Raw genomic sequence first — 21,098 nt, 5'->3', positions numbered from 1 at the left:
GCCGTGCTCCTCAAGGCATCTCCTGGTGCTTGGGTTGCTCTTGCTCCTGGTTGTGCCCTGCCTCTGCCTCCTTCACAGAAATTTCCACTCACAAAGAATTTTGGGATATTCGAGGATGAAAAGCAAGGGGATGGAAAATCATTTACTTTTACCAAAGATTAAAAGCCAACCACGAAGTCTGGCTGACAGCAATGCTCTCAGGAACCGCCAGACTTTGCTTCACTCAAAGAAAACACGGAGATAATCACGGAATAAACTCACAAAAAGGTGCAATCCTGGATGAAAGCAGTGCCCAGGTGACACCTCACACACAATCCCCTCAACCCACAGCTTCAGAGACACACGTGGGGATCAAAGCCCTCCCTGGCTGAGGACACAGAGGCACACATCATCCCGTGTGGGGATTATTTGGGGTTATTTCTGTCAAGTTTCCAAAGAATTTGGCAGCTGCAGCTGGTGAGGCTCGGCAGCCAAGGATCCCAACAGCCCCTGATAAGGAGTGATCCTCTGACCACTGCAATCGCTTGATGTATGGAACTAATTTGAATTTCTGTATCAGAAATGCAAATTCAGCCCTGGGGCCATTCTCCTGGATGTGGCTGCTGGCACACACGTGCTCCAGAGGTGAGTTATATGGAAAATAAGAGCGAAACTAATTACTGGTCCCAAGCACTGAAGCTTTTGTTACAGTTCAGAAGGGAAAGAAACAAAAGGCTGGTATGAAAAACCACCAGGGTGACTCGTATTTGTCTTCCATTAAGAAAAGCCTGGCTAAGACAGATCTCCTGCATTCAGGGGAGGGAAAGGCAGTGCCAGGTCCCATCTGTCCTTGTCTGGCACAATGTCCATGGAGGGGGGGATGCTGGATGGGGAGGAGGTGGGTGCCAGGGCAGGACTCTCCAAACCACCCAGAGATTCCTCACACCACAGATCTCTCCAGGGCTGGGTGCCCTGGGGTTTATAAAATACTGAGGTGTAAAGAATTTGGAGAATTTCTGGGATCGAGCCAGGTTTTTTAAGAGAAAGTGGTAAGTTATCACCAGCCCTGGTCCCTGCTCTCTGCTCCAGCCACCCCTGACTGGAAAATGCTCTGAAAATCTACATTTTTAGCAACAGAAAAAGAGTAAAACACCCAGAGTTGATGTAAAACCCCAGAGAGCCTCCCAGCAGAGAAAGCAAATGGAGCAGAGCGTGGGCATGACCTGAGGATGCAGAGCAACACCAACATGCTGTGTTCTCCCAAAGGATGGCTCTGGATCCATCAGCTCCATCATCCCCCACTGAAAGTGATGGGCATGGAGCACCCTGAGCTCACCCTCCCCACTGAGCCACTCCTGGAAAAGCTCCACCAGCAGCTCCAGCATCCAAAAAGTTGGAGCTGTGGGAACAAAGCTGAGCTGTGGGAACAAAGCTGAGCTGCAAAAAGAAGAAAGTTTGCAGGTAAAAGCTCAAGAGGGGTGGTTCAGCTCCCCTGCTCCAGAGAGATGTCCCTATTAACCAAGAATTTCAGCTTGGCTTCAAAAGGACCATCACCAAAGGCACCCCAGCCGTGTCACCTCCCCATCAATCAAAGCCCTGGCACAGCAATATTTGGGTGTCCTGCTCACAGAGGGATCAAGAGAATGGAAACTCCACAAACCCAGCAGCTTTTTACCTTCAGCTGGCTGCAAGGGGAAGCTGGAGAACAATGATACCAGTTCCTAACACGGTTTGTTGTTTTTTTTTTGCAGGAAAAAAGCCTTTGCCAGCCAAGGAGGAAGGGAGCAGATGGCCACGAGCCTTGGGCAAGCACCCACACACCCCCAGCCACGTGGCTGCTGCACAACAACAGCCCCAGCTTTGGCACAGCACACCCAGCACTGGGTTAAAGCTCTTGGAACCTTGACGTGAGTGGGGAGAGCTGGAGCACAGCCCCAGGGCCAGGCAGGAATCAGGAATCCTGCACTGCTCCGGAGCATCCCCAGCCTGGGGGATTCTGTGAGTGGCAGCGAGGGGTTGGGAGCTCCAGCAGTGCTGTCAGCACGATGTGACCTGAACTCCTGGGGTTTAACTGGGTCTCCAGATTGAGCAGGAACATTCCTGAGGCAGGAGAAGAGGCAGCAGCACGGTAGCATCTCCAAACACAGGGGTGAGAGGTGTTTGGTACCCAGCTGCCATCTCCCAGGCTGTGCACTGATGGATGGACAGACAGGCTCCTGGAAGTGCAATTATTCCCAGAAAAAAAACATGGAAAGCCCATCTGTGGAGCACAGCACAAGGAGGAAAACCACCGTGCAAAACATCTTTCACTCTTGTGAACAAAACAAAAGCCTCAAATGATTCAAAGCCACAGAGCCCAGTCTGTGACCAGCCAGGTGAGTCCTGCTCAAGTGACAGGAGCAGCTCGATTTGGGCTCTGCCAACACCCTGGAATGTTCCTGTGGGTTCCTCACAGGAACTTCTTCCCTCCTGCCTGAAGAATCAGCCTGGAAAAGCATTAATTATGAACCAGAGCTCCCTCCAACAGTGAGGAAAAGCCCCAAGATCTGCCCTCTGACTTGCATCACCACCTTCTCTCAAGCCTAAATACTGCTAAAACATTAATTTATTTTTTATGTAATTTTTATATTTTTTTTTTTAAGTAAAAGCTACTGTGCCCAAAACTTGCTTGTTTGACTGAAGGAGAAACCCACTCAGTGCAAAGCCTGGCAGAAGTGCAAGGGAAGCATTTTCCCCGTGATTGACAAGATAAAGCCTCCCCGTGATTGACAGGACAAAAGACTTTTGTTTTCAGTTGATAGGCAATGCAGTAATTTTCTTTAAACGGCATCTTTTCTCCTGAAGTCCTTCTGGAAAAAGCACAAACCACAGGCTGAACCCCATATTGAGCTCTATCGATCCCCTGCCCTGGGGAGGGGGCTGAAAGCCAATGTTTTCCATTGTCCAGAGCCTGAAGAACCCAAGAAAATCAAATATTTGAGAGCCAAGGCCGCTCCTGTAGCAGACACAATCCCTGTGCAAACAGGAACATCTCACCCCATCACCCTGTGGGTGAGGACAGCCTTCCCTGAAAGCAAATCCCATCCATCCCTGCCTGATTTCCTCTTTTTTTTCCTACCCTCACCAGCTTCCCTTGTCCACCAAAATCAAAAATCAGTTGGTGCCATGTGTGTGTGTGTTATGGTGACAAATTCGCTGCTGCACATCCCAAACTCCACAAATTCCAGAAGCCCTAACCCTGCAAACCCTTGCATGTGGAGCAGGAAACTCATCCCAAGGTTTAATTCTTTTTTTTTTTTTTTTTTTTTAATTCTTCCCCTCAGGAATGACCTTCACGGCTGTGGCCTGGAAGGAATGTTAAAATGGGTGTCACCCCCTCCATGTCCTGATAAAAAATGGGTGTCACCTCATTTATGTGACCTTCTCAGCTATCCCGGTGGTACCTGCTGGCTGAATTATTCATTTTGGGAGGTGCTGTGGCAGCCCAGTGGGAAGGACGGAAGGAAGGAGAGTGGGACACGAGCTTTGCTCCTGCTCCATCTCTGGACAGTTCTCAGAATAAGAAGCTCAACAGATTAAATATCATTTTAAATGAAGATGAAACACACCGCGTAAAAATAATTTTAAAAATTAATCTCGAATAATTTGCTTTTAAAACAAAATTATCAGCTGCATTTCAGCCAAAATTAGAAGGTTTTTTTTTTTTTAATTTAGAGTTTGTCCGGATAATTAAATCAGATGAGAAATTGCCCTTGTCCTGCTGTAACCATTGCTGTGACAGTAAGGAAGATGCTTTGCTGTGTTGTGAGTGCATGAGGAACAGATCCTGGCACAGCTAATTCACATATCCATGGGTTACAGCAGTATTTAGGAATAACCTAAATAACACCAAGTCATTTACCCCAGAGAAATCCCACCACGTTCACCTGGAGGGATAAATCTGAGTGAGACCATGGGACAAAAAAAAACCCCAACTCTCAGAAACCAAACCTGACCAGCACAACAAATAAAAACCTGCAGGTTTATCACCAAAACCACAGGATTAAAACTCATTTTCCTGAGTCACCACCCAGCCTGACCCTGCCAAGCAGCAGAAAACAGCTTTGTGTGCCAGCAGCAAAAACCAGAGGTGGGAACTGCACCATCAGCTCTCCGTGAGCTGCAGCCTTCTCCTGAAAAATAACAATAATCCATAAGCAAAGGAACAGAAACATTATGGTTTGCCTGTGAATAATGACTTGGGACAGGGGGAAAAGAGACACCCACGCCTGGTTAATGACACTGCTGCTTTTCCCCGAGAAGTTCATACATATTTAAAAAGGCCAAGAGCTCCATTACTCCTCACTTCTTATAATATCAGAAATTTCGAGTCCATCAGGGAGAGAAAGGCCAAGAAAGCATCACAGGGGGGGAAAATTCACTCTGAGATTTAATCCTGGTCCTGTCTCTGAAGGACCAGGTGGGATGGGATGTCCTGCTTGGGGTGTGTGAGGAAAATTTGGGATTTGGGGTTCAGGCTCTCTGGGAGTCCAGCAGGGATCTGCTCTCAATGTCCTCATTGTTCTCCCTGCAGAATCAGCCTGGAAAACTATTAATTATGAACCAGAATTCCTTCCAAGAGTGAGGAAAAGCCACCCCAGCTCATTCTGCTGGTTTGGGTCTGCCCCAGCAGCAGAGATGGTGGGTGGCACTTTGGGGGTTTTTGGGTTTTTTTTTTTTGCTTTTGCTGACAACCAAATTCTTTCAGCAGTTTTGCTTTTTTTTTTAAGAGTGAAGGGGGAAAAAAATTGACTTTTCAGTTAATTTGTGCCTCAGAAGGGCAGGCACTGAGTTTCAGTGAGTTCCCCCAGGAGGGCAGAGCTGGGATGGTTTTGGGTTATCCTCAGCTCCCCTCTCCAACCCTGAGCCAGAGCCCAGCACCAATCCCACACTCAGCCCTGGATCCCTCCAGGAGCATTTTGTCACCATCCCAAAACACTCCCAGTCAGCTCCTGGAGATGTCCCAGAGCAAAAAGGGCTCGAGGATTCCTCTGGAATGGAGTCCAGTCCTAAAAAGTGGCTGTGGGGCAGGAGGGACCCAAAAATGCAAAACCATCAGTGCCAAAAGCCCTCCCTGAGCAGCAGCAGCAGCACAGACTTATCTCAGCCTCTGACACTGTTTTATACAGAATTCACTCTATTATTTATTATTTTCTTTCTGCCCACATTGTCACCATCCACTCGTGTAAAAACCTGGTGTTTATTTCTGTTTGCACAATTAAAATATGGGGAGAAATATGAAATTACCCAAAATCCTTCCTGAGCAGCAGCACCACAGACTCATCTCAGCCCCTGACATTATTTAATACAGAATTCACTGTGTTATTTATTATTTTCTTCCTGCCCACACTGTCACCATCCACTCGTGTAAAAACTTGGGTGTTCATTTCTGTTTGCACAATTAAAAATATGGGGGGGAGGGGGGGGGTTTACACAATGAAAAATATTTTGTCAAAATATTTTACAGAATTTAAAATTGTGTTTACACAATTAAAAATACGTTTACACAATAAAAAAATAATTTCATATTTTCAATATATGGAATTACTGAAATGCTCCACAGGTTACCAACCCAGCCAAGGTGGGAGCACAGAACCCTAAAGCCTCGTGGTTTGAATTTAATGAGAAATTTGTGAAGGAAAAGCTCTGATCCTCCCCACTGCAAACCCCCAGCTCCAAGTTTTCACCTCTCATCTCTCCCCAGCCCTCAGCTCCATATCCTTGATTACCAACTCATTTATGCAGGAACCCAAAAAAAAAAAAAAAAAAAAACAAAACACCAAAAAAAACTCCACAGAGACTAAAACATTAAAGCAATAAATATCTGGGTGTTTATATAAATCATCACATAAATATTTTGGCCGCAAATTGAATTGATTTTTTTTTTGTGCCTCGCTCAGGCAATATTGATGGGCTGATGTTTTTGTGCATTACAGGGATATTTTTTTCCCCTCTCACAAGGAAATGGATGAAGAAAATCAGCCCCAGCCACGAATAAAGAGCTGAATAACTTCACCATAAAATCATGGAATGGTTTGGGTTGGAAGGGATCTTAAAGCCCATCTCATCCCAATGCCCTGGGCAGGGACAGTTTCTGATATTCCAGCTTGTTCCAAGGCCACTTCTCAGGACTCACAGATAACCAGTACCAAAGTCATCCCCCTCAGGTTGTGCTGGAAATCTTGAGTATAAACCTTGGTTTTGGAGGAGATTTCTGCCAGATGGGTGGACAAAAAGACAAAGTTTAAGGACAGTTTGAGGCCTGTGATGTTGAAAACTAAGAAAATTAAGGTTTGCAGGTCGGGGAGTTCCCCCATGGAGCTTCATCCTTGCAGGTGGACACGAGGTGACAAAGGCAGCACTGCCCACGAGTTCACCATACCCAACTTCAGACCAAAAAACGGGAATTAAAACAAAGCACAACCCCATCTCCAGAGGGGCAATCCCAGACATTGAATTTCTCCGTGTCAGCTCTTTTTTTTTTTTTTTTTTTTTTTTAACCAGGGAAACGCCAGCTGGAGCAGGAGAGGGACAAAAAAAAAAAAAAAAAAAAAAAAAAGACAAAAAAACCCCAACAACAAAAAAAACCACTGTCTTTCCATTAATTTTAAAGCTATTCCAAAACTTATTGCTCCACACTCGTGCACCCACACGCAGCATGTGCAGCTCTTTTCTCTCTGCCACGCTCCAGCAGCTCCTGGGGCTTTGGGGGCCGGGGTCCCACCACTGCTAACAGGGATTTCATCCTCTCTCGCTAATATTTTACCCGTGGTATTCGGTCATGTTTCCCTTTCCACTTGAAAGGCATCTCCCAGCTCATTGGCAGCAGTGAAATTAATAGAGAAATCATTAGGAAAGCGCGAGGCTGAGGCCGTGCGGATCGCGGGGCGCACGAGATTATTTCCAAACAATCCAATTAATTGGTGTCATCAAGCCTCGAGCAGCGACGCCCAGAGAGCTGGCATTAAAAAACATGGAAGATTATTGACAGCCCCCCTGTGCTTCCTCATACATAAAACATTTGCTGGCACGGTTTTATTTGATTATTTCCTATGCATGAAGGCTCTGCCCTGCACGGGGGGGGGGGGGTTGGACGGTGATCCCGCAGCCAGGAATTGTCTGGAAGGTCAGGAATTGGTCCTGAGGTTTGAGGCAGAATTAACCAGGCTGGTTTGCAGTGAAAGTGGTTTCTTTCGGACACGTGGGATGCAGGGATTTGCCTGTTGAAGGCACTTTTAGGGAGTAAATCCTGCTCAGTGCTGGCACAAGTCATGTTCAGCTGAATCCTGAATTTCAGGTTTCCAACTCCCTGTGCTCTCCCATCCCACCTTGGTGACCCATGGAAACCACACAAACAGGAACAAAGCATTTTGAGCCTTAAAAGTGGAAGATTTTGGCCCTGGCTACGTTATCTTCCCCTCAACACTCAAAAATTGCTGAAATTTTTGTAAACCCCACCCACCTGAGAGAGGCAGATGAGGTGTGATCGTCTGAGCAAAGCAGAGTGAACACACAGTGGTTTAAAAAAATAAATAAATAAAAACCAATTAATCCCAAGTCTTGAGAAGGCATGTGTGAATGTGTTTTGTTTTGGAAGAAAAAGAATAAATAGTAGCCTCAAGTCAGTATAATATTTATCCACATGCTTCACTTTGAAGCTGAGCCCTTGTTGACTTCACGTGGTGAACAGGCTTTTCTGAAAGCCCAGCCTTGAGCAAAGAGAAGAAAGGAAACTCTTCAAAACCAGGTACTAATGGAGAAAAATAAACCTCATCTCCAGGGGAATTACCACTGTCCCTCCCAAATCCAAAAGGGGATTTAAACAGCTTTATCACTGCACATCTGTGGAGCAGCCTCTGAGCTCACAGGGATGAATTTCGTGGCAGGAAAAGCAAACTGAGAAGAGCAGCCCAGTTAATCTCCAAGAGAAATCCCCATTCTCTTGGTTGCTGGCACAAAGAGGAATTTCTCTGTCCTGCCTTTTCTCCCTGCCATCACTTGGATGCATTTCCAGGATTGGCAGGAATAGCTGGGGAGCTCCAGGCAGGGACAGGGACAGGGACAGGGACAGGGACAGGGACAGGGACAGGGACAGGGACAGGGACAGGGACAGGGACAGGGACAGGGACAGGGATGTGCTGGGGCTGGGGCAGCAGAGCCCTGTAAAACACCACCACATCCAACATCCCTGCAGGAAATTTCTTCCCAGTCCCACAGAACCAGGGCTTTGTCTCTTGCCTCCAACTTATTTCTGTTTTCTGAAGCCACTCCAAGCATTTCCCTTCAGCATCCCTCATGCAGAAACCACCAGTGATGGGTGGCAGGTTCTGCCCCCCAACCTTGGCACCCCAAATCTGAATTTCAGGATCCAAATCACACCTTTATGAACTTCTCACACGTTTCAGCCCAGCTTTGCTCAGCACATACCAAAGGGCAGGAAATCAAACAGCCCTGCCTTCCCCAAACAGAAGCACCACGAGGGCCAAAGCCATCATTCAGCTCCTTCCCTTCCCCCTCAAATGTTTGGGGTTTTTTTCCCCTCAAAATTCCAAGATAATCACACATCACAGATAATCATCAGTGTCAAAAATCCTCTTTCACTTCACCCTCTGCAAACAACAGGAAGGAAAAGGTTTCCCCCTCCATATCTTACATCTCTTCTCTCTTTCCATGGGTCCTCCAACTGGTTTCCCAATCCTAAAGCAGGATTCTGAATTCCAGCCTGGCACCCTTAATGAACACAACTGGGAAATATCTCTTATCTGACCTCCCTTTCAGCTGGGTCACTCCTATTTACAGTCATGCTTCATTTTTCCTTAAGTGTGCCCTTGTTACCTCATTTACTCATTTATGTTTCAGAGGAGAACAGGGTAAAATGTGGATTTAATGGACCTAGAAATAGAAAATAGAGGAAAACCACAAGAATCTAAAGATCTGCTTGTTCTCCAGACACCACCAGGAGCTTGCTGCCGTTCATTTTCATCGATTCTTCCCTCTTTACAAGCCTTTCTGTGGCAGGGCAGAGCTGGAAAAGCATGTGGGAAGAGTGAAGTGCCTGAAGTCAAACGGGGTTTGGGCCATTTCACACATTTTTTAGACTTTTCAGCAGTGTCTGCTGCAGCTCACGCTGAGATTTCACAGAATGAACAGCTCCAACACAGAACTCTGCTTCCAAAAAAATCTTTCTCCAGCATCACCTGCCAGCCCAAGTGGCTGCATCCCATTTCAGCTGCCTCCAGGTTTCCCAGCACTGCCCTTTCCCTGCATTTTGAAGGTTCCTGGCACCGTGAAAACACAAATCCCAGTGCTGAGCATCCCTGGCCACCTCCCTGTCCTGGTCAGTCTGTCCTTCCCTCCACCCAGGGCTCGTGGTCTGAACCTCCCCTTGTTTTTTCAGCTCTCCCCCTCCCTCCTCAAGGTGAGAAGTGATGAGCTGCCAGGGCAGGGGGGTGAGGTGGTGAAGGTTCAGGCTCTGCTGCTCCTCTGAAGGATAACTGCTCTTCTGTGAGCCATCGGGGGAGGAGAGGCACATTAAAATCACACATCCATGGAATCACTGAGCTTGGAAAAGACCCCCAGGATCACCCGGTCCCACCATTAACTCAGCACTGCCAAGCCCACCACTGCAAGAATAAAGCAGGGGATGTGCCCAGCGCTCCTGCAAGGGACAGTGAAAGCCCTTTGTGTCCCCAAAGCAGCTGGGGAGGTGGCAGAGGTGCCCCCAGCACATCCCCGGGGGGAGACTGAGGCTGGGGCAGCCCTCCCAGTGAGGGACACAGATACGGGTGTCATCACATCACAACTGTCCCCTCCCCTGTCCCACACACAGCAGAGCCCTGGGGATGAATTTGGGCTCCCTGTCAGAGCAACTGATCCAAAAACCAGCTGGGCTCCAGCCGAATGCCTCTGCACTCCACATCCCACCCTGGAGGAGGATTCCTGCTGGGTCCATCCTAAAGGAGGAGATTTCATGGTAGCCAAAGCCACCGTGCTCCAGGCCAGCCCATAGAGAGGGGAAACCACCTCCCCATCCCATCCCATCCCATCCCATCCCATCCCATCCCATCCCATCCCATCCCATCCCATCCCATCCCATCCCATCCCATCCCATCCCATCCCATCCCATCCCATCCCATCCCTGCTCCCCTCCCAGCTGCCAGGCTGCAGACTGAGGGCTGAGGGAGCAATCTGTAATTTTCCTGCACGAGTCTGCCCAGTGGATCCACCACAAGTGCTCTGGAATCAGGACCAGGTCCAAAGCTGCCCAGTCTCCAACATCATGAACAAAAACTCCTCCTTGGCATTTTTCTTACAGCCTCAGTCCTGCAAACCTTGCAATTACTCATTAACTGAGTTTTCAGCGTCATTTTTCAGGTTTTTATGCCCTCAGAAATGCAGAAAAAGCCTGAAGCATTGCACAAATGCTCCTTTCTCACTTGAAAAAAAACAACCAAAATCTCCAGGAACAGCCTTACAGTAGTGCTGGTTTGTAAATAATTCACTTTGGAAGTGCCTAAACCACAGCCCCTGAACTCTCTGCAAGTCCAGGCTCCAGCCAGGGAGCAGAAGGTGCAGAAGAGCCAAGCTCAGGTCCCTTCCTTAAGGGACAAGCACGGTGAGAAGGCAAAGGACATGGCCACAAAGAGCCACCACAAAAATCCCCTGCTCTCTGCAGGGTTTTCAGGGCTGGACATCCCCAAAATCCTCAGCCCCACAACTTTCCTGCAAACCCCTTTGCTGAGCTTCTTCTCCAAGCTTTGCACCCACAGCTGTCCCAGCCTGTCCCAGTTTACCCCCAAAAAATCACATCTGGAGAAAGAGCCCAGCAGGATGCCAGCAAACAAGTGTTAACCCTTTCCCCTCCTTTCCTCTTCCCTTTTCCACCTCCTGTTGGATTTTTAGGATCCCCCAGCCAGAGGAACAAGCCCCGTGTCCCAGTTTGGCTGGGACAGACAGGGAAGTTGTGATCCCAGGACGGGCTGGACTTTTCATCAGTGCACAAATGGAATTTGCCAAGAGGCATTTTAAGAGTCAATTCTTCACACTCCAGTAATTAGAACAATATTATGAAAAAAAAAAAAAAAAAAAGAAAAAGGGTGAGGGGGAGGGCAGGGAGCAGAGCTCCCACAGGGACTTGGCTGGAGGAGGAAAGGAGCTGAGCAAACACCCAGAGTCAAGTGAGGCCCCAAGGCAAGAGCCCTTCAGAGGATCCCTGCAGGCTGGACTCCAACCAAAACCCTCTCCACCTCCCAGCTCTCCATTTTACTATGCTGGAGTGTTTTTACATGAAATTTCTCATTTCCAGATCAAATATGGGGCTGATGAGCCAGGCCCAGCTGCCTTCAGTACCTCATCAAGGTCAGTGGGGTTTTTCTGTTTCCAGGTAAAAACATTCAATCCAAGGTCTTGCTTCAAGACAGTCCCAGTGAGTAATAAATCTCTATTCTTTTATGAAGAATAAATCTCTGTTTTTTAAATGAAGAAACAGACATTGAAGTCTAATCCCACTGAGCACTCGGTCCCAAAAAATCAGATTCTCACAGAAGAGCTGTCATGTACATCTCCAAAAATCAGAACACCCCAAACTGTTACATCACCTGAATATACATAAATATGTATATTCATATATAAATGTGAATATACATAAAACCATCTCCATTATAACAGGATGGAACATCCCAGCTGAAAAAGGAAACAAAACCAGACAAGCTGAGATGCTGATGGATCCATCTCTAACATCTCCCTGGCCCTCCAGCATCCCACACTGGAGTCCCCAGTGCAGAGCCCACACAGCCAACTTCACTGAGGGATTTCCAAGGGCCAAAAATTTCATTTTTTAAAATAAAAACTCATTTGCTGTGCAAGCGTGGCTGTGTGAGGCCAGCCTGGGAGCAGGGCTGGTGTGTGGGGCTCAGGACAGTGCACAATGGTTACTCAGAGCTGCTCAAAGTGGGGACTCAGTCAGTTCAATTCCCATCTGCAGCGAGCTGTGATCTCAGCCCTGCTGCTGCAGCACAGAGGTCCCTTTGATAAATCTCTGTACGGGGACTGCAGCACTATTTCCGCATGAAAGAAAGAAATTCCTTTTTTTTTTTTTTTTTTTTTTCAATAATCTTTGCAGTCCACTGGCTTGGAAGAGCGAGTTTCTCTCTCCTGTTGGAGAGCTGCTGTGCTCCATCAGGCTCAGGTACAGGCAGGGCAGCTCTGCCTCACAGCCTGGCTCTCCAAGCATTTATTTCATTTCTTTCAGTCACACAACCTCCAGTTGTTTTGTCTTTGATGTGTGAGTTTGCCACAGGGATATCACAGCCAGAGCCTGCACTCAAAAATCCTCCTGCTTTTATTCTCTGTGCACCCTGGAAGGTCTGTGTAAAGTCTGTGTAAGGGGAAGAATCTTCCCTCTTTTTTTTTTTTTTTTTTTTTTTTTGGTTGATTTATTTTTTTTTTTCCTTGAGAAAACTCCACAAAGCTCCACTTTTGCATCCCTTCTCTGCAGAGATGTGCACGTTTTGTATCAAGATGCACAAAATCAAGAGGGTTCCCCCTGCCCGGGGGTGAGATCCAGCTCTGGAGCTGCGTCCCTGCTCCCTCCAGATGTGCCACTGCTTCTCGCCACTGCCTGCCACCAAAACTGTGCCCAAAAAAAAAAAAAAAAAATGAATAACCCAAAATTAGGATGGGAAACACCGCGACTTCCAGCCTGTTTGCACGTCGCTCCTTCCCGAGGTTTTTCCAGCCGCTTTTTCCCCAAAAAGTTCGGTGCCAGGCTGTGAAATCCCCACCGTGTGTCAGGCAGGGAGGTGAAATCCCCAGCACAGCTCCCTCAGCCTCTCCCACACAAACCTCACTCATTACAAGGAGCGACTGCAAACACCAGTCAAGCCCACGCTGGCTCAGAAATTCCTAAAATTACAACCAAGACAAGCCTGGAAGGAGAAATAAGAATTCCTGAGAAATGCCACAAAGGGCAATGCCCACCTCATTAGCTTCAGGCTGCTGTCCTGCCACCGTGATTAGGCTCTAACCCCTAATTAGCAGGATGAGAATGATTCGGAACAGGGGGACTCTGGCTCACACACCATTAACACTGAGGGTGAAAATGAATTTTCTGCAGCATCACCATCTGAGGATCGTTAAGTGGAGCAGCCAAGCACTGAGGGTGAGCCAGGGATGTTGCCCTGCTCCAGGACAGGAAAGGATGGCCAAAGCATCACCTCCCTGGTTTGGAACCAGGCAAGGAAAAGCTGGAAAACAAGGGGAAATTGATATTTAAAGAGCCTTGCAGGTGATCTTGCTCCTTCCAGCTTCCCTTGGGATGTTTAGAGAGAAACTTTTCAAAACCTGCTCACAGCAAATTTGCTCCTGACCAGCCCTGGGATTATCACCTGGTTCCTCCCAGCACAGAAAGACCAACCCAACACTGCAGCTTCAGGATATTCCTGGAATTTTCCACCCTTTCCACCCTCACCATCCTCTCCACCCCTCCTGTGAGTGCACCCCAGTCCTCTCCCTGCAGTGGGCAGGTGGGAGGAATCACAAAACCTTGAAGAAATATTTAATTTCTGAAGGAAAAAGAGGGAGGAAAAAAAAAAAAAATCCCATATCTGGAAGCCCTCCAAGAACAAACAAGCAGCCCATTCTGACAGCCAGTGGAACAAAACAGTCCAAGATGGTTTTTTCTTTCCCCTTTAGCTTTCCCCCCATGAAGAAGTGTGGGAGGGAGCTGAGGATCCTCCCCACAACTCCTGGTTTCTAAAGCTGTCCCTGCCTGGCACAATCTCAATATCTTGAAGTCTCTTCAACAGGAGACTCAGAGGAGAAAAAATTCAGGGTGCAAACAGCAAACCTCACCAAGCTCCCACTCTGCTGACACAGGCTCTGACACATTTGTGTCTGCACTGTTTATTTACTACAGAACATGAACATTTCCCTTGCAGGGAGTGACTTTCCAATGTAAAATATGGATCTGGCAGGAGCAGGGCAGGGCCCAGCCTCACCCAGCACAGCCCCCAAATCCTGGGATATGCTGGGGACAGGGCATGGGACACCCAGGCTCCTCCAGGCATCGGGATGTTTGTGTTCAGGAGTGATATTTCAATGTATTAATCTCTCAGTGTATCATCTCTGCCCCAAGAAAATTCACAATTTCCTACAGAAGCTTCTTGCCCCTCATTTTTATTTTTTTTTTACCCTGTTTCATGGGTAAGATGCTCTGAGCACTGGGGATGGTGGAGTTCAACCACACCAGAACTTTCAGCCTGGTAGTTTCACTTTTTACTGAACCACGTTTACACCCACGTGTTAATCTGTCTCTAGAAATGTTAATTATTATTTGTATTATTTGGCCTTGGGACAGTCTCATCATCAGATGCTGAGGGTTTTAATGAAGAAACAGAAGAGCTCGTTACAGAATAAAAAATTCCTTTTATTCCAAGAGTCCCTGAAGTGATATTAGCCAGGATGGATTTCCTTCCTTTCCCAGAGCACATGATGCTGAACAGTTAAGCCCAAGTGATGAGAGATCCACTCCCAGGCACACAAAGCCTGGCTTTGCCTGTTGGCATCTTGTACCCACAATGATATTTATTCACTGTAAGCCTCAAAAATCCCATGACATAATCAAGGAGGCTCAAATGAAACCACTCAATAGCCAGAAACTGTTGGATCACCCCAAAAAAAAAAAAAAAAAAAGGCTGGCATCTCCCTTCCCCACTTTTTGGAGACACACTTGTAGGTGTTTTAACACCCACAGGTTTTTATCCAAAGTAAAGAAAGATCCTTTTCTCCCTGGTCTAGTGTCAAATTAACAAAAGGAGAACTCAGACAAATCAAGAAGCTACAAGGAAATCAATTTCATACACATTAAGGATATGCATTTATCCTGATCAATACTTTGGATTCCACAGCACTTCCATCACTGCTCGAGGCACAACTGCAGAATTCTCCCATCAGGACTTGTGAGAGTCACAAAAGATCCTGCCCACACTTGTTTGATCTGAAACATAACACCCCTTAGTGTGACCCCTTGGAAAAATACTGGGGAAAGCAGCCAAGAAGGGAATTTAAAAAAAAAAGAAATAGGCAAAACTTCCCAGAATGAACCTTTTTGGCTCTTTCAGTTGCACTGAGAAGCTGCACATCTATAAACAGTCTGGAGTTTTAAGTAGGGGAGAAAAGAAAGGGGAAAAGCAGAGGGTTTGCCACAATAAAAGCTGCTCCTGGCAGGGAATACCAGAGGGCCACCAGCTGCTGGATTGTGGCATTTCCTTGAGCCCTGGAGGTTGCCACAGGTTGCCCCACTCAGAACAGTCACAGAGGTTCTGCCCTGAGGGTGCAGTGAAATATTAACTGGCTTTTCTGTTGCCTAAGCAGGATTTGAGGCTGTGCTGCTGTTTCTGAAGCCCTGAACACCCCAAAATACCCCAGGCATGGCCCTTTCAGCACTAACTGCCCCAAACAACTGGGAAGATCCAGGCTACCAGGGCTAAACTCAGAGCAGGGAGAAATTATCAGGATTTGGAGCCTAAAAATGTCCATTATTGGAGGAGTGGCTGCACCACCACATCCCTCAGGGCAAACATCACCCCAAGAATGGTCCTGGCAGGGAACAGCCAAAGGCCCTGTCTGGGTCAGGCTTGACTGGCCAAAAAAAAAAATAAAAAATCTGTAATTGTGTGTTTTAGGGAAGTTGAGCATGACTTGCTGGGCACCTGCCAGCACAGCCCCACCAGTGTCCCCAGGGTGAGCAGGAGCAGCAGGGTGACCCCACAGCACCTCAATTCCAAACCCAGGGCTCCCAAGCCCAAATGAACCCTCAGGCTGGCAAAGGGAAGGAAGAACAAAGCCAAGCCTTGCTGCTCCAGTCTGCTTTTGCCATTTGGAGCTTTCACCCCAATGTCCAAATCTCCAGAACAAATCCAGCAAGGTCATTAAAACACCGGTGGCCAAACATCTCCTGCAGTGGGGAGTTAATCAGCAACTTTTGGAGTCACAGCCCTGCACAGGCATCCAGGGCTGCCTTCCCCATGTTCTCCTACACTCCCCAGAGCTGGGGATTCTCCCTGCAGTCCTAAAGGCTCTGGAGAAAACCCCGGTGTGGGCACAGGGTGAACGTGTGGCTCCTTCTCTGGTGGGGACAAAGCACCAACAGCCACAGGGCAGGCAAGGAGTTAAGTGGGGTTTCTTCCATGCAATGACACAAAAATCTCCTGGCAGGCCGGTTACTCTACAGCTCCCTTGGGATTTTTTTTAAAAAATAAAATATATATAAAGCACACACACCCCCTTCTTTTGGAGAATTCTCCTCCCTTCCCTCCCCACCCGCCGTGGTGACACAGTGATCCAAGATGCTCCCAGCTGCCAAAAGATGCCCCTGGGCACAGGGCCAATGCCACAGAGGAGCTGGCATAGTGGGTCACAACATGGGAAGCCCCATCCAGCTGCCTGGACCTCCAGGGATTTGTAAAAATAAAAGGCAGGGCCAGGATGGGACACCCAGCTTGGCTGCTCTCTGCTCCCAGACATTATTGCTTCATGCACTCCGTGGTGCAGAGAGAAAACACACTGCTTTTAATATGTTCTTGGCTCCAGGAGGTCAGAAAAAAACCCCTGAAAGTCAAAATGAGAGAAGAGGAGCTGCTGCTCCCAGCACCAGCAGGTCACAGCTGGCACTGGGTTTGCTGCTGTATATCCAGAATCTGTGCAGTTTCCACCTTTCTATATTAATTCATATATATCACTCCTTTTCTCTGTGTTAAAAAGGCACCCTTAAAAATCCTGCTGCAGGGCTGGTGGCTCCTACACAGCATTAGAGATGCTGGAGGGAGGGGAATTCTCAGCAGAGAAACAGAAACCACCAACTCTCAGTTATGAATCCCTTAAATAATTCTGACAACGCTCCCCACCCTCCTGTCTGAAAGCAAGCAGAAAATTGAGTTTTCTGACTCCCTGGGACAGAAAGGGATGGGGGGGGACTGTGACAGCTGAGCCCCTCCAGAGCTGCCCCAAACCCATCCAAAAGGCTGGAAAAGGGGGAATCCTTCACTTGGAAAATTCTCCAGCCACGGTGCTGGGGACAAAGAGCATCCAGTGAGACCAGCCTGAATCCCTGCAGAGGTTTCCAGCCCATCAGTAGGAGGAAGGGGACACCTTTACACTAAAAAGCACCCTGAATATCAGTGCAATTTCTCCAGATTGATGAAGGACACCCTTTGCTTGCACTGGGACTTCACTCCCACCCCCAAGGCAGCTCTTGGCACAGCCGCTGCAGTGTGCCAGCCTCGGGGCCACCTCCCCAACACCCACATCCTCTCCCTGGCACACAAGAAAAGCCTCATTTGAACCCTGCCCCAGCCACCAAATAATCTCAGCTGAGAGGAAGAATTGATCCAGACCCTGCTCCAGCTGCAAGGTGGGTGCAGCTCTGCTTCCCCAAGCTCTAGACCAGAAGGAGGGTGGAAAACACGACTTTAATCTCAGTACCAGCATCTCCTCCTCTTTCAGCCAGCCTGTGAATCGCTTCCCTTTTTCATTTTTAGAACAGCAGCATTTCATTTCTGTGGGGCAGGGGAGGGAAGACCCTCATCTTGCCTTTTTCAAACAAGAGCAAGAACTTCAGGAGGAATTCAGGATGATTAAATCCACGTCAGGAGGGCAGACAGGAGTGGGAGGCTAATAAATGGCACGCTCCACAGGTTTATGAATATTTGAACTATATTTCTTAAAAAAAATTGTACATTACTGCAAGTTATTTAAAATGAGTAACTCCTTTTAATGAACCTGGCTACCATCATGCTGACTAATAGAGTAATAAAGAGTTTAATCCATATTTATGTACATTTTATGTCATTACAGTCGGTGCCAATAAATTAGCAAGTCCAATAAGAGTTTGATTTTATACCATCACTGCTACTAAATGTGTAACAACACACACTACATGAGCACAAGCTTTTTATTTTATTTCTTTTTTAAGAGCCTGGCTGTACTAACAGAGCCAGGGCACAGCAAGCCTGCAGAATCAGACCCTAGTTAGGGATGAGGCAATATTAACTGGGATTTTACTCCTGCAACCACAGAGAAAACACTTCTGCAGATGCCACTGGTGATTTATGGAGAGCTCTGAGCCACTTTAAAGGGATCAAATATTTAAAAATAATTCATATAACTACATTTTTTTTGAAGGGGAATGGGCAGGAATACAGGCACCAGCATCTCTGCAAACCTCAGTCATGAAACACAGCACAGCAGGATTGCTTAGTAACTGGACATGGGCAAGAATGAGCTGGCTGTGAGCAATTCAGCTGGCCATGAGCAATGGGAAGTGGCCTCTGGGCTGCAGGTCACAGGGAATGGGATGCATCCATGTGGCAGGACCTGAGTGTGCCCTTCCCCAGCATCCCATGGAGATGGAGATGGAGTTTGCAGCTCCTCTGGGATTTGGGCTGGAGAATCCCACAAGGTTCACAATCCCATCCCACCAGCTGTCTGACAGCCAGAAGCACCTTCCCGAGCTTCAAACTCAAGGAAGAAGCAAAACCAGGATGTAAAGGTGGACTTGAGGAGCTCCCAGGCAGAGCTGGAAGGGGATCCATCCTTCCCAAGGCAGCTCCAGTGCAGAAGCCCTGGCCCAGGAGCCAAAAGGAAGGCTGGAAACATGGAAACCTCTCTCAGAATAACAGCTGGGCAGGGCAAGACTGAAGGATCTGATTTTTTTAATTTTTTTTTCTCCAATATTTTTTTAAATCATCAGTGGTTTTCTAACACTAAAAAAGCCCCGAAGACTCAAAGCCCTTTATGCAGAGGTTGGCATCAAGTCCCTGCCTTTCTCCTGGGTAATTACACTCCAGCAATCCCAAAAGCTGCTGGTAATTGCTGTCCCAGTGGCCTTTTGGTTTGGAGAAGAGGAATAACTCTGCCAGTGACATCCAGAAAGGAAACACCCAACACCACTCCACCAAAACCCCCCCTGCAATTAAAAGCTGTGTTCCATCAGAAACCCCTCCTACACGGTGTCAGTGTCTTGTAACCAAAAAAAAATACCATCGAGCTGAGGACTGAACAGCTCCAGGAAGAATTTTTTGTGTGTGAAGTCTGTGTTTGGCCAGTGGGGACGTGGATTAGAGACTCCTTTTGCTCTTGCTGTGACTCAAAACGGAAAAGGAGCTCTGGTCAACACAGATTTTTCCCTGTTTATTTGCTTTGCCACTGTTGAACACAGATCTGAGGATAATGTGGGAATGAAAGGTGGTGAAGACAATGGGAATGTTTTGACAGGCTTCCAGAGGGATTTAGGGTGGTGCAGAACTGCACAGCTGATACCTCCACCAAGCTGATAAAAAAAAAAAAATTAAATTAGGTTTTTGTACAGAGAGTCTGTGCTTCCCACATTTTCTATGGTTGGTTGAGGATGACGACAACATGAAAAGCACCATGCAGGCAATAAAATACATTTGTATCTCTTGGAAGTTTATAACACAGCTCTTTCCCAAGTCTCCTAAAAAACCAGATTGCCCTGAGGAAAGAGGGAGTGGCAAATCACCTCCCCAAGTCACAAAGCTGAATGCACCCCCAAAAATTAAACAAGAGGAGGGAAGGGAAAGCAAACCGTGCTCATCAGCTGATGTTTAACACCAGGCCCCATTAACAGGCATCAGAGGCAATCTGAAACTGCACAAAGCAAGAGACAACGTGACGATAAAGCAGCATTTTAATTAGCAGCAGTTCCTTCCCCAGCCCAAAAGGTTCCTTCTGTGCATTCATATTCCCAGAACAACAACTGCCTTCTTGTATTCCATAAATCAAAAAAAAAAACTCATAAAACAAGGCACTGCAATTGCACATACCACATAATGGTCCAGAAATAAATTAGGCAATAAATATCAAATAATATATCCCCATCAGCAGTGAAAATCTACTCCTTGGATAATCAGAAGGCAAGATGCCTTCCAGCAGCTTGTGTCTGGCAGCTCGAAACAGGTAAAACAATACAGAGCTTTAATAAATCTTTTATCACCTTTTCTGCTGAAGAATATAGCAATTGTCCTGGGTAATGGCTTCCCTGAGCCCTGTATCCATCAGCCCTGATGCAGTTGGTGTCAAAGGCAGGGGATCAGAACAAGAGCCACTTGGCAAAAGCAGGCAGAGTTCTCCTCGTTCGGTTTTTGGTGCCAGCCATCACTTAGAGCAACACATTTCTGAGAAGCTCAGGGCACTCATTTCACCCTGCCATGAAACTCCCCGACCCCACAGACACTCACTGGCCACATGACAAAACTCAGAGGTGATTTCAGCAGAGTTATTTTGCTCTGCAGAGGTGGCAGCAGATGGGGAAGGACCGAGCAAGGTGTGAACCCTGTGCAAAGTTTCAAAAACACATGGGTCATGTCCTTCAGAGACTGAGCCCAGAAGAGTTTTTAACCTAAAGCAGAAAACTTGAAGGCTTGGTCTCCCTTCAACAGAATCAGAATCACCCCCAAATACACTAAAACACCCCCTAAATACACTAAAACACCCCCTAAATACACTAAAACACCCCCAAATACACCGAGGACGCAGCAGAATCCTAAATACACCACAAGCACAGGGGAACTGGTGCCCAGTTCTCAGAGGCTGCTCAGAAAACCACAAAAACCTTTGCATTTTCATCCCAAACCTGGAGCACAAAGCCAGGGAAGAGCCCCACTCATCCCTTCCCGGGATTAACTCTTACCTTCCCGAAATCCCGCACGTCGAAGAGGTCAAAGGGATCGAAGAGGTCGCTGTTCCTTAACCCGAATTTGTCGTGGCACACCTTCAGGAAGGTCCGGATGTTCTTCAAACACAGAAACTGAGGGGAGAAAAAGGAGAAAAGGATTGGGGGAAAGTGAGCGAGACAGAAATTCCAGCTGAGATTTACTGAGTTAAACACCAGACAAGTGAGCAGGGACTGAGAAACTCTCAGTGCAAAGGCAGGCAGGAGTTTGTTTGTTGTTTTTGGGGATGTCAGACTCAGGGTGCCCTGCGAGGGCTCCTGTGTTCTCAGCTGCACACCAGGAACACAACGCCCCTTTGAAAAACAAGTTTCTCCCAAGGTAACGTTGAGA

The 21,098-nt window shown here is 47.4% G+C and overlaps 1 protein-coding gene across 9 annotated transcripts in view; it reads right to left on the bottom strand.

The window, feature by feature from the left end:
• VAV2 (vav guanine nucleotide exchange factor 2) overlaps nt 1-21,098 on the bottom strand; it is a 122,996-nt gene that overhangs the window by 74,161 nt on the left and 27,737 nt on the right. For all 9 annotated transcript variants that reach the window (XM_088177568.1, XM_088177570.1, XM_088177573.1 and 6 more), the window contains exon 2: nt 20,726-20,842. In XM_088177568.1, the coding sequence (XP_088033694.1) occupies nt 20,726-20,842 (117 nt within the window). The remainder of the gene's footprint in view (nt 1-20,725; nt 20,843-21,098) is intronic.

The sequence above is a fragment of the Sturnus vulgaris genome, chromosome 22, assembly GCF_052056855.1.
Source record: "Sturnus vulgaris isolate bStuVul1 chromosome 22, bStuVul1.hap1, whole genome shotgun sequence".
Classification (NCBI taxonomy): domain Eukaryota; kingdom Metazoa; phylum Chordata; class Aves; order Passeriformes; family Sturnidae; genus Sturnus; species Sturnus vulgaris.
The sequence above is the reverse complement of the archived record's forward strand: the minus strand, read 5'-3'. Positions and strand labels throughout refer to the sequence as shown.